Source organism: Neopsephotus bourkii, unplaced genomic scaffold (assembly GCF_033783945.1).
Source record: "Neopsephotus bourkii isolate Nb327-2 ecotype Australia unplaced genomic scaffold, CSIRO-AGI_Nbou_v1 NB_1446, whole genome shotgun sequence".
In the NCBI taxonomy this organism is placed as follows: Eukaryota; Metazoa; Chordata; class Aves; order Psittaciformes; family Psittacidae; genus Neopsephotus; species Neopsephotus bourkii.
In genome coordinates this window covers 543,972-558,279 of record NW_026901923.1, presented here as the reverse complement: position 1 = coordinate 558,279, position 14,308 = coordinate 543,972, and the positions used below count along the sequence as shown (strand labels likewise).

The window sequence follows — 14,308 nt, the reverse complement described above, 5'->3', positions numbered from 1 at the left end:
TTCAGATACACTGAAATTCTTACTTCAACCGCGGGAGAGGGGGGGGGGGGGGGGGGATAATCAAGTAGCTGTAGGGCTTACTCTTTACTTTAGAGCCTGAGACTTGGTAATCACCAGATACCTGTTTGGTTTTGGATGTTTTGTCCTAGAAGGGTTGTTTTGGTTTCCAGAGCATTTCACAAGATAAGATACATTGACTGCAGAATGAAATCATAATAAACAAGCAACAGCAGTACAAATGATCTGATGCTGCCCTTTCTTCTCAGGATCTAACCACACCAGAGGGAAAAAAAGAGTCTAGATCAAGACTTAATCTCAGGATACATAATCTCCTTACCAAGCAGATTATAACTGTACTGGATCCAGGAAAAAGGATGAGAAAATATTCTTATTTGTCACAGTCAGATACTTCAGCCATCTGCATCCTTTTGCTGGGATATTTCATAAAGACCTGAACAAAACAATCAAGTCTTAAGTATACACAAGCGACTAACTCTTGTATGCTTCAACTCCTTCCCTCCACCACCCTTTATACAAGAATTCAACACTTGCAGCACATTAGTTAACAAAAAGCTCCAACATGGCTCTCTATTAAAAAGCTCCTTGAAAACACATGTTCACAGAAGAATACTTTTCACATCCAAAGTGAGAGGAACACTATTTTCTCAACCTCTTACACTTTGAACACCTCACAGAAGCTACCAAGTAATGGTAATCATAAAAGATAGCCTCACCACAAGTAAGACTGAAAAGTTTAGGTTGTTTTTCTTTTCTCCTGCACACAAAAGCATTTTCAATTTTAACAGCACAGGTTTCATATATCTCCAAAAGGCAACTCAGAACACCCAGACAAACCATATCATGAACAGTGTTCAGATACCTGTGCATGCACAGTTTAAATTCTTCTAATTATTTTACCTGGAATTAACAAGGTAACAACTTTCCTGCTGTACATCATCCTTTAACAGTTCTTACTTTTTTGCTGCATGACCTTGAGTACCTGAGAGCCCTGATTTTCCGCTTGTCCTACTAAACTATTCTCTTGAAAAAAAACGTATTCCTTTTCTGTTTCTGAACAGAAACACTAAAGGTGCTCTCTACAGTTCTTCACTGTTTCCCCAGCTGGCAAAATGCCTGTATTGTACAGATACATTAGATGACTGGTAGCTGCAAGTAAAGGAAAGCACAGGGGACACCTTCGTGTGGTAGAATCTTGACTTGTAGATAGACACCCATCTGCCCCAATTGCCTCAATGCCTGCAAGCAGCCTCAGCAAAGAGACTAGGGTAAGCTAGCTTTAGGAAACTGACTTTTCAACTGTAACTATCTGCTTTGCAGACCTGGCTATGAAAGACTCAACAGCCAAACCATGAGGAAAGTGCTCTGGCAGGCTTTAAAACAAAAATTAGTTATATAAGCAGAAACTAAGTCAGTAAATACAGGTTTTTTTTGAAAAGCATTGCAGCATGGGGCTGGGGCACTGTTACCCATTTCACCCTAAATCTGGAAAAGGCTCCCACTTACTACCTGCAAGTGCTGAATCGAGAACTGCATGTAGTAATTTGTGGGGCATGCTTGCTCACCAGCACCTAAAGTACTCCCGACCACACGGAACCACTGAAGTACTACACATAACTATCTTAGCTGAACAACCTTCTGGTTCTCTAGTTAAACATACTGCTACTTCAGTAACACTGTTAACAACAATGCTACAAGTCAATGTTAGAAAAAGGGGGGTAGTACGTGTGTGAGGAGGGGGAAGAGCTAAAAGACAAAACCCACCATTCACCCTTTTGTGTCGTTCTTGCTATAGTGTCTTTATTTCTGCACACCGCCTGCCTGGCATTAACACCAGTAAGGAATAACACCACATTAAACTAACGACAGCTACACAATTATGTGAACACGCCATAAAGCATCACCTACACAATTACTCACTATCTCTTCGCAGAACTTCACAGCAGAGGCAGCAAACCCCAAGAGCCAGGAGGAGAGGGTGCACAAGTATCTCTTCCCCCCTCAACACCGGGGTGCCCCAAGAACCCGGGCTCCCGTTGCCACCTGTGGGGGCCCATCCTGCAGCTTCCCTCGAGGCCGGGAGAAAGACAGGAAAAGGATCTCCCCCTCGGCCCTGAAACCGGTCACTTCACGCCCTGCGAGGTGAAATTTCACTGCCCTTACCTTGCAGCCACCACAGCCCATGCACCGGGTCGCGTGCTGCTCGCTACGGCCACACCGTCACGTCACCCCGGCCGCCTGTGGCAACCCCTCTCACCGGGGAAAAGCGGCAAGCAGCATGCCCCGCGCCCCATCCCCCTTGAAGTTCCTGGAATACGCGGCAGCAGTCCGCGCCCCGGCCTTGGAAGGAGCACCGGGAGCCGAGGGAATGCGGAGCCGTTAGGGCTGCACCGGCCGTTAATGCCACCGGGGAGTCAAGAGAGGGCGAAGGCGGCGGCCCGGCCAGCGGGGCTGGGCACGGCCTCGCCCGGCCTCGCCACCCCTCGGAAGGCAGCGCCTGGCTGCGCTCCGCCGCGCCCCAGGCAGGCACAGCACGGCGGGCGATCCCCCGCCCCGCGCCAAGGGGCCCGTGTCCGCGGGCATGGGTCTCCCCCACTACCTGAGGGTAAGGTGTCCGAGCACAACCCGCCCCTCCCCCCCGCCGCCCCGGTCGCGCAGCCTGCGGGCTCACCGAGCAGCAGCAGGAGAACGAAGAGAAGCAGGCAGGACGCCTTGAGCCCGCGGTGACCCATGCTGGCAGGATTACGCGGGTGCCTCTTCCTGCGCGAGCAGGACCGCCGGCAGCGTGCTCTTCGGCCAACAGCTCGCGTCCCGCCGCCCTGCGAGCACACGGAGCCGCCCGCCCGCCCCGACTGGCCGCGCCGCGCGGCGCAGCCAACCACAGAGACAAACTTTCTCCAGCGCCCGCCCCCTCCTGCAGGTACCGGGGGAGGCGCGGGGGTCCGGTCCGGCTTGGCCCACACACCCAGAGAGGGGAAGGAATGGGAAGGGATGGGAGCGGAGCGGAGCGGAGCAGGCTCCGCGGTGCGGGGAGCTCCTCACCTAGCGGCTCCGCGTCTCCCGGCCTCCTGGGGCTACGACGCACACGTGGCCCGGGACAGCCCCCGGGCGCGGGGGAGGGGAGAGGTCTTGGAGCTGGGCTCCTCGCTGCCGGCGCTGGGGACCAGCCGTTGGGCCCTGCTAGCTCGCGGGGACTCCACGGCGCCGCTCCTGCCCTGCTGCACTCTTCCGCCGGCCCTGCCGCTCCGGGGTGAGGTCTCCTCGTGTCCGCTGTGCCCCCCCACCCTAAGCGGGTACCCTCGGCACAGGGATCGGCTGAGGGCCGCTTTCCTCACGGACACATCCGCAGCCCAGTGTTCCCCCACACGGAACCGCAACACAGGCATGGGGGATCACCCCCATCTATCTCCACGCAAACCGTAGCCGAGGGGTGCCTGTTGATCCCAGCACAGCCCAAACACGGAGGTTCCCTACACGTGATCTCACAGCCTTAACTGGAGGATCAGCTTGTGGCCCCACTCATGCAGGCATAGACTCAAACCCCACCACCTTTGTCCCTGCCCTGCACATCCTGGGTTAGGACAGGGACCACAGAGGCAGCATGGATGCCCTCTGCCCCAAGCAGGGGATAGGGTCACTCTTGCAGACAAGCAGCGCTGCCCTGTTTAGGACAAGGTTTCTTTTCTCCTGCTTGCCTTCCCAACGTTAACTCGGCAAAGGGCTGCTGCCACACGGGATTCTTGTCACCGCTGCACCACCGTTTTTTCCTGGCCTGTTAACAAGAAATTTTTGTTTGCTCGGGGATTTAATTTCCTGTTTGTAAAAACAAAGAACTGAGACACTGGCCTTCTCTCTAGTAACTCAGCCAGTTATCTGCTGCTTCATTCCCCTTAACTGTAAATCAGCACTCTCCTCATGTGGGTTGTGCACTTTGCTGCCTAGGCTCCCTTCAGGCTATCAGTTCTGTTGTTGGTGGAGCTGAGTCTGTGTTACACCGTTTCTGTGAGTGGGGAATCTCCAGAGCCTATGCAGTTCTGGGCTGCTGCTCCCACACAAAATGGCTGGTTTAGGATTTATTCTAGAGTCTTTGGCGCACCTTGGTCTTGAGTATGCCTTGGCTTGGGTGAGGTTGTTTGACTTCCACTAGCAGGAAGTGTGTGCTGTGTTCACAACTGAGCATGATTATCAGACTGGATTTTAGTTTGGCCTTTGTTACTCATTCTGTAACGCTTTGCAGTAGAGAGAGCTGCCTTGTAGGAATGAAAAAAGACCCTCCTAAAATTGATGATGAGAACTTTCACCCTCCAACTACAATTACCCAAGTTCCTGTACACAGTAGATCTCTTTGCAGAACTGCAGCCATGAGGTACCTGCGGGCCACTTAGTCCTGTCCACACTGAAGTTCTCCTAGCTGCCAAACTGGAAATGAGGCTGAATCCGTAAGCATGGCTGAGAAAGGGCTGCCCAAACAAAACAAGACTTTCTTCACCTGTGTTTACAATACCCTCCTGTGCCTGTTTGTTCTTGCTGCCTGTTTCCAGTCTTTCTGCTCTACCTCCTCCTTTGGCCAGCATTCAAATACACCTTTCCTTCACTGAAAAACATCACTTCTCTAAACTAAGCCATGTCCCTTACGCAAAATTCAGAAAACAGGTTAGAACATCTCTCACTGGTCACCTTCCATCATGCTGGTTAAACTGCTGCACCTTCATCAAACTCTCATGCTGAAAATACATCCCCTTGTGCCTCTAAAGCCTGGCAGCAGTGATCCTGATACATACACATGGATGCAGTCATGGATGCAAACTTTACTGTGTGCACAAGGCCACTGATTTTGCAGACCTCCAGTCCACATTTTTTTTTGTACTTCTTATTTCCTGTGCTCTGTTGCTAGTTGAGGAACACTGATCCAGGACATGAATTACAATGCTGAAAAGTACAGCAGTGACATGATGATTTTCATTATGTCCTTGGAAAATTTTTTCTCACGATTGTCCCATTTTGAATACCCTGTTGCTTTTACTGTAACTGATAGATACCAGCATCTACTTCGCCACTACTCCACAGTTAGTTACACTGGTGAAAAGAATAGGTAAATCTCTGCTATTCTGAGCTATGGTGTGTGATGTTCTCAGCAAGTGCCAGAAGGGACCACTGTAACTCGTTAATCTGACCCATACACAGAAGCCATAGATTTTCTTTTTTGCAGCAGCTGTATCAAAGTGAGTTTGAAAGACAGCACATCTTGTCTTAGACTCCAAGTAATGGCAAGTGCCTTACTCTACTTACTAATTTATTCCAATGTAGTTATTCTTGCTGCCAGGAAAATGCTTCCTTTATGGCTGAATTCATCCAACTTTGAGACATCAGGACTTGTTATGCCTTTGCCTAAAAACTGTAACCTCTCCATTTTCATGGGTAAGTAACTATACATGGTGGTATATGTGTTAAACTGAATAGAGTGTTTCCTTTGAAGCCTCACACTGTAAGATTCAGTTCCAGCCACTGAAGCATTTTTCACTCTCCAATGTTTCTAAGCGCTTTTTGACTCACAGGCACCCACCCTAGATACAGTGTCATTGTGTTCTATACACACATGCTGTGCACAAAGTAAAAATCGTCTCTCAGTCGTTGTTTGGTTTCCCTCTCACATCTATAAAAATGGAATTAGACCATTAACTGCCTACACTGCACAAAACCCTTGTGGAGTCCATTACCCATGTTGAATTTCCAACTGTCTCTCTGCATCTGTGTTTTCTAAGAGAGCATCTTTATCCTGCCATTCATCACCGATGTTCTTCCTTCCTCACTACATGGCCTTGCAGCAGGGTGTGTTAAAATACATTTTGTAGTATTGTGACAGTTTAAGCAGGTGCTTGAGATCCCTCATTCAGTTTGAGAACTGTTTCTCTGAGGCTGATAAATCTCCATCATAGATGACAGAAAGAGCAGGCATGAAGCTGGCCGCTGTGTTAGTCCACCATCTCCTTTAAAGCCTGTTTTCTTCTTTTTTGTGTGTCCTACTTTCAATGGATTGTTACATGTATGTGATTATGTCATTTTTTTCCCCTTGCCAGTTCCATTTTGCATAGCTCAGCTACGAGAGCCAGACTGAGTCAAAAGCTTTCTCCAAGTATAAAGTCAGGATAAATATTTTCCTCTGTTTTTGTGCTTTCACCATGTTTATTCGTTAGATGCAGAGTAAATATGTGGTCAGTTGTTGGTTTCTCAGAAAGGTATCCCATTTGACTTTCAGTGTTTAGCATGTTGTTGTTTTGAGTAGATACCACATATAATTCATTTATTGATGATGTTGCAGAAATATTTGCCTGTATTTCATCATATCTAGATTTCTGCATAAAGCAAAGGGTGAAGGCGTCTCATTTGGGAGTAACTAGATTAACCAACTGACTCTCAAGGAAGAATGAAGATTAAAGTATTGTATTAGACATATTATTATACATGCACATATGTGCATGAACGCACACTGATCCTACAGAAACCCGTATGCAACCACTCCCTTTTTGTGCCACTCCTCCAATATGTATTTGCTTGCTGTTGCAAAGTTTCACTTCACACAGGTATAAATGGCTCGTTCTCACCACTTTGTTGCCTGAGCAGCAGAAGACAAAGGTGAGACAACTGCATAGCAGGCCTGCATGCAGCATGGAGTGCAAAGGTAAACCGCATTCAGAAGCCACTTGCATCTCCAACCAACAGCAGAAGGATCCACCCTGGTAAGGATCCAGGACCGTGTTCAGGGGCAGAGGCTGCAAAAGCACTGCTAACATGCAGTGCAGATTGCTGGCTGCAAACCTTAATCAGGGGAGAAATCTTTTGGCCCTATTGCCCTATTTACTTGAGGCCCCTTGCTGCTGGCCCTATTTACTTGAGGCCCCTTGCTGCTGGTGTGTAGCCTTAAGCTCTCTCCAGCAAAAGAGAGGGGCAGGCATGCAGGCAGATAAGGCCATGCTCATCAGCTCTGTCAGCAATATGACAACCACTAAGGGCAGGAAGGGATTGTCAGCGGCTTCCAAATGGCTTTCATGAGAATGCTGGGGAAAAGGAACCACAGTGTGAACGTTGTCCTGGAGATGTCTACATGGGGATGTGCCATCTTGTGTCTTGACTACTCATTAAAGACTCTTTTCTCAAGGGCAAGAGACATTATCCCCAGCATACTGGCCAAATTCCACATTGCTTGATTTTATTCTGCCTCTAAGTTTTGTTTGTGTTTTGGAGCGGGGACAGTACTCATCTTCATTTCCTCTCCTCTACTGCTGCTCTGTTAAGCAGTTTGCGTGTTCCAGCCAAGGGGCTGCCCCGTCATGGCTGTGGCTAATGTGAGCCCTACACCCTCAGAGCTGTAGAGCTGGCTTTGTGAAATGTGTCTGAGCATTCCTGGATGGAAAATATATGTCCCCCTGTCATTCCTCTCTCAGTTGAACTACTGAGAAATATGGGCGATAGCAGAGAGCTCACAAAGGACTGTGAAAACCTCAGCTTACCCATTATGTATTATGCATTAAAACCTGCCTTTATTGAGCTGTCCAAGATAAAGTCTTACTGGCATTTGATCAAAAGAGTAGGAAATTACCTTGATTTGTCCTGGCTAGAGCTGGCTGCCTCATGTAAAAAGTATTTGTCAATAAATTATTTGCAGATTGAATGGGAAAAAGTAAGTAATTTGTCTGATGAATATTGTTCAGCTGGCTATTCAGCTAACCAAATAATGAAGAAAAAGCATTAGTCAATGATTTATTGGAAAACCTAGTTGAAATTTAACAGAAGAAAATGGTCAAACAATTTGCCACTATTATTTAAATGCCAGTAGATCTGGATAGTGTTCATGCAGTAGTAAAGCACACCAGTTCAAGCCATGGCCCTATGAAAGGTATTGAAATATTAATTCATATCTTCAAATCTATACTCACCTTCTACTTAAAGGAGATTCTCCTCAACCACAGGCCCAAAGATACCCATTAATGAACAAAGAACAGATTCTACATTTGCAGTTATTTATTCTTACATATTATGAAGACACTCTGGAAACTATCATTCCTGATAGAATAGCAATGAAAATTGAGTACCTTTTACTCCTCTACTGCCTCCCTTCAGTGAGTCTCTAAGCACTTTACAAATTTCAGTAGGTTTAATGTTACAGCTGTTCTGTCAGGCAGGAAGGCATAATGAAATCCAGGAAAAGTAGGAAGCACACACTGCAAGCTACAGGTTTCTTTACATCATGAACTCTCAGACTTCATGGGCAGTTTTACACTAGCCTCCTTTCAATACAGCACATCTTTCAAAGACTGCCTACATTTTTCAAATCTGGTTACCTGAATTTTGGTTCCTAACTATTTAAGCGTTCATAAGCAGTTGCTTTATGTTATATGCTGAGCTCTTGTTGAATTTGATGGCATTTTTCAGCACTAAACACACAAGTAGAAAAACCCATATGTCATGATATTTCCTTGCATACATACAGATGTAGCAGCGTATCTCTAGATGCTTGCCTGCAGCAAGGTGGTCTAGGTGGTCTACAGGTTGGAGACATAACTAGGAGAGGCAGGTTGCAGAGACCTGTTTGTGGCTGTGGATTGCACAATCCATGTTAATGATGCCACATGAGCAAACCACACGCAAAAAAAATATGCAAACTGTTATGCCATAAATTAGACGTCCTCCTACTTCATGCCTCTTTCGCACTTCCGGCAGCAGGGGTGCAGTCCCTCCATGGTTTTTTGGTTGAAACTGTGAATGCTTACTATCCAGTGTGAGGAGCTGCACTTCAAAGCACTAGATAGATATTAAGAATTTTGTTTTAGATATTAATGGCAGCTCCTACTGTGGCATGAACATTAAGGATAAAATCAGCACCCTCTTGAAACTACTGGACATTTTCTTGTCAGCTTCAGTGCAAACAGTATTTGATCAAAGTACTGAATTGAACATCAGCAACCAAAGAACTAGTGAACAGAAAGTGCATGCTAAGGCAGGATGTGACGAAATCATTCCCTAACAAGTTGCTGTCTGAGCGCCTACGAAAGTGTATAATTAAAGAACCGATCTAAAAGATATATATATTTATGTAAAGGAAATGGAGTATCAAATTAAAGATCAGCTGTCAGCTTAAACACAAATAAACTGTTAAAACCAGAAATAAATATTTGTATGATTACTGTTGATCATTAGAGGCAGTTTAAAATCCATATTTACTCAACATGATTTTTGTTCTCTTTCCCACTGGCATGTTTCTTGTCTTGAGCTAGGAAAAATCAAAATGAGTCAGTTTTCCTTTCAGGTTTTCTCTCTTTTTGCGTTGTGACTGTAAAAATCATAGGGGAGGATACTGCTCTGTTTTAAAGGAACAGTTTTCATTAGAAACAGAGGAAGAAAACAATAGAAGCATTTCTGTTGGCATTTTGTTTGTTTTTATACAGATTCTCCTAGGCAAAATTGAAGTCACAAGGGAGAGAAGAGGCTGCTTTTAACATGAGCAGGTACAATTCTTACACTGCTTCAAATTCACTCTCTCGATATAGTCCAATTACACTCCATTTTGGGATTTTGCTAAGGTCAGTCTGAGCTTAGCTCTTCTTTGTGTTTTTTACCTGTGAGACTGCTGTCTTCCCACATCAGAAACAGGCTCAAATCCTTTTCTGACCTTGATTGCGATGAGTAGGACATATATGTGATGAGGATAAATCAGATTAAAACAGAAACAGTAACAGTGCATATCTCTCACAGGTCCCAGAACCTCATGTAGTGTTACCTTCTACTACACAAGGCAAGTAACCCAATTTTCAGGCCATTTTGAGACATGGAAATTATGAAAACAAAAAGCCAGGAGGTGTCTTGCCTACACAAAACTGAAATGCTACATGTAACATGCACTGAGCTGTCACCTATTATCCTGAGTTGATTTAAAATAATCTATAATCCAGGGATGAGAAGTGAGCACCATAGGATGTGTCAGATCCTTCTCATACAGCACGACAGTGTTGTTGCTATACGTAACCATGAAAGAAGAAACATGCTGTCTTTTCAAAAGAGGGCTTGAGGCTAAAAGAATCAATACTGAGGCTAAAAGAATCTTTTTGAGTCCATTTACATTAATAGGGGTTAATTAAGAGATTAGGCTGGGGCTGCTGATCCTCACCCCATCTGACAATCTGGGCACACACTTTATTAACAAGAGCCTAGAAATTGGAGAGGCATGATAGAAACTAGTGCAGTCATTGCATCCCAAAGAGCAGAGATCCCAGTCCAAAGGACTATCCAAAAGTCAGACTTCTGGGGAGGTCTTCCCTTCCTCTGGTGGGACTGGAGGAGATGATATGAAAAGAGCTTTGTGTTCTCAGATAAAAATCAGTGAAAGTCAGTGAAGTTTCAATGTGTGTTTTTCAGGTTAATTTCTAATTTGCCGTGCCAAGCAAAGAGATTAGAGGTGCAAAATAAAACCAACATAAAAGTTCAGTGACAACTGGCAAACTGAAACCTCTTCTTTTAACAGAGTTCCAGAAACAAAACATCTGAGATCTTGATACAGAAATAATAAAGAAGAGCAAAGTAACCTGTGCATTTCATTTCAAGTCCTTTTGGCATCCTAATAGTCCACCATCTTCTCCCTATTGCAGTTTGCTGTCTTATCCCATCTGTTTTGTTTTCACATTGGATGACCAGCTAACTAGCTATTGAGCCAGCAGAGAAAAAAACAGGTCAAAACCTGCAGATGTCTCAGTGTTCATGCCCAGGGGGCAACAGATAACAAGCGGTTACAGTTTGTCTGTAAATCCACTGGTTGGCTTGTTACTCCCGAGTGTCTACTAAAGCCTTGTTGATTCTGATTTGGCACTTTGCTGTTGACTCTGCAGCATTTTGAGGGTATCTGCAGTACAAAAGGCTCATAAGCTCATAGAATCATAGAATGGTTAGGGTTGGAAAGGACCTTAAGATCGTCAAGTTCCAACCCCCCCGCCATGGGCAGGGACAACTCACACTAAACCATATCACCCAAGGCCTCGTCCAGCCTGGCCTTGAACATAGCCAGGGATGGAGCATTCACAACCTCCTTGGGCAACCTATTCCAGTGCCTCACCACCCTAACAGGAAAGAATTTCCTCCTTATATCCAATCTAAACTTCCCCTCTTTAAGTTTTAACCCGTTACGCCTTGTCCTATCACTACAGTCCCTAATGAAGAGTCCCTCCCCAGCATCCCTATAGGCCCCCTTCAGATACTGGAAGGCTGCTATGAGGTCTCCACTCAGCCTTCTCTTCTCCAGGCTGAACAGCCCCAACTTTCTCAGCCTATCTTCATATGGGAGGTGCTCCAGTCCCCTGATCATCCTCGTGGCCTCCTCTGGACTTGTTCCAACAGTTCCATGTCCTTTTTATGTTGAGGACACCAGAACTGCACACAGTACTCCAAGTGAGGTCTCACGAGAGCAGAATAAAGGGGCAGGATCACCTCCATCGACCTGCTGGTCACGCTCCTTTTGATGCAACCCAGGATACGGTTGGCTTTCTGGGCAGCAAGTGCACACTGAAGCTGGCTCATGTTCATTTTCTCATTGACCAGCACCCCCAAGTCCTTCTCCGCAGGGCTGCTCTGAACCTCATCTCTGCCCAGCCTGCAGCTAGCTGTGCCTGGGATTGCTCCGACCCAGGTGTAGGACCTTGCACTTGGCATGGTTAAACTTCATGAGGTTGGCATCAGCCCACCTTACAAGCATGTTGTGGTCCCTCTGGATAGCATTCCTTCCCTCCAGCATATCAACCGAACCACACAGCTTGGTGTCATCGGCAAACTTTCTGAGGGCGCACTCAATCCCACTGTCCATGTCAGCGATGAAGATGTTGAACAAGACCGGTCCCAACACTGATCCCTGAGGGACACCACTCGTTACAGGTCTCCAGCCGGACATTAAGCTATTGACCACAACTCTTTGTGTGCAGCCATCCAGCGAGTTCTGTGACTCTTGGAGGAAACTCAAATTCTAACTTCTCAGAGAAGCTATACCTCACCCCAGACCTTCATATGAGACATCAGATGGGGGCTCCTGTTACCTCCTAGGACAATGCTCCATACACCTGTGCCTTTGCAAACCTTGCATACTTGAAGATGTTCACTTTTAGAAGGTGCTTCTCTATTGGCAACACAGGGACTGTGGCTCATCAGGATAGCAAAAAAAACACAACAAAACACCACAAAGCAAACTACAGCACAATGTATCCTTGCCTACTCTCTGATCACAGGGACTGCAAGCAAGGAAACACATTCAGATTCAAATCACAATATGTAGAAGTCCTGCTAATGTAGACCACTGAGACTTCAGAAGAGGACAAATTTTGGTTCTCTCTGAGAAAGCAGTGTCTGAATATAAAGTCACTGGAAAATGTCCAGTAATCTTTTGCCATACAAAGGACTTCTGGACTTACTTATCTGAATGTTGCCAATGCTTCTGCTGCTGCCTTTTTAGGTGGTGCCCTATGTGAGTAAAACCAGTTCAGCTGAGCTACCTGACCACTGCAGAGCAAGAAGTCCAGTGGTGATTAGTTGGTCCAACTGAAGATCCACTAGTTACCAACACTGAAAATACACAGGATCTGAATTAGAATGACCAAGCAGTCAACTTTAAAACATCCGTACAATCTGCTTCTGAGCCCACAGGCTCACTGAAATAACAAGCATTAAAGAGAAAACACTCTTCAGAAAGAAAGGTCTCACATAGTAGATAATGCCTTTTGCAATTCTTGTTGAGCTTTTGTAGCCAGTCTTCTCCAACTGCTTGCATCAGCACATGTTGGAGCACATCTCTTGCTTATTCAGACAAACAAAAGGGGCTATCTAGTCTTTCACTTTCTCCCTCCTCCATACTGCGGGGAATTACAGCTCTTCTCCTTTCTGCTCTCATACGGAGAGAGTAATTTTTAAATTTTTATTGCAGTAAAAACAATACAAAGCCTCATGAATGAAACTGGCAAAATACAGAATGGTGCTTTATTCTTCATGCACAAAGATAAAATGGTAACATAATATTTAATCAGGGAGTGAAAGAAAGAGAAGTGAGTTCATTAACTTTTCCCTTGAGTGAAAACTCCTGTTTTCATTCTTCTTTTATTTTTATTCAAATAATTTTCTAGAGAACACCATCCGTATGCAAATGCATATGTGTTCTCAGAATACAGCTTTCTTTTATGCAGATGATCATGAACTCACTCCAACAAAGGGAAAGAGATGGAATTTTTCCGTAGAAATAATTGGCCAGGCAGCCAGCAGTAAAAGCTCTATTAAGCCCCAGTTATGTGTTCCACATTCCTGAGAGTTTGTATAGTTCAGTGGACAGTGTTTTGCAGCACTGGACATCACAGATCCAAACTGCTTTTACCCAGGATTTTGGTTTTGTTTGCTTGCATTTTTTTCCTCTAGTGACAGCAGAAGAGGAAGAAGCAACTTTTACATTTAATTCTTCATGCAGCAAGATTCATGGTCTTGAGAGCTTTGGAGGCTCCATATTGCCTCTGTGAAGACTTATGTCTCCACTTGTGGATGCCAATGAGAGCTTTAGATTTTGCCTGGAGTGCGCTCAGAGGCAGGGCTGCCTGTAAAACAGAAGGACAGGGGAAAGGCAAACAGGCTTTGATTCTGAATGATGGGCAAACATCTCTGGTGCATGCCCTCATGCACCAGAGACCTGGAAATAGGCATGTGATTCATTTTACAACCAGGGGCCAATGGCAGGAGAATGGCTCAAGGTGACAGCTTCCAGCCACAGTTTGGAGGAACTCTGAGCCTTGATGTGATTGCTCACCTCCACCCCCTGACCTTTCTAACAATCACTAGTTTCCAGCTCCCTTACTGGGGTTGGGCATCAGCTCTTAACTCTTGTGAGGCATCTTCATTATGGGGAGAAATGCTCTTGTCAAGCAGGTGTCCCAGTTAAAAGGCGCACAAGAAAGAACAGCAGAGCTCATCAATAGGAGTGCCTGTTCAGAGGCACTGATTTGGAGTGTCCCACTGAGCTCCACCTCAACAGCTTCTCCGGACAGGCTCTGAATACAGCACACTCCGGCCCTAAAGCACAGAGCACAATAACAACTCCAGAGTTAGTATGTCCTGAAGGCATGATACTTTTAGAGGAGCCTGTGCTGCATCTTTTCCAAATGGTCCCTCTTATGGGTGTTGCCTCCAGATACACCCTCTTGGAAAGCAGTTTGGTTGAGCAAAAGTGTTTGAAAAGATGCAAACTCGATTGTTATATCTCACATATATTCTCACACCCCCT

The 14,308-nt window shown here is 45.7% G+C and overlaps 1 protein-coding gene across 1 annotated transcript in view; it reads right to left on the bottom strand.

The window, feature by feature from the left end:
• The window catches only part of LOC133220563 (prostaglandin F2 receptor negative regulator-like), a 38,152-nt gene extending 35,220 nt beyond the window's left edge, over positions 1–2,932 (bottom strand). Inside the window, exon 1 of the mRNA XM_061368766.1 lies at positions 2,690–2,932. Coding sequence (XP_061224750.1) covers positions 2,690–2,750 — 61 coding nt within the window. The 5' untranslated portion in view covers positions 2,751–2,932. The remainder of the gene's footprint in view (positions 1–2,689) is intronic.
• Between the last annotated feature and the right edge of the window lie 11,376 nt (positions 2,933–14,308).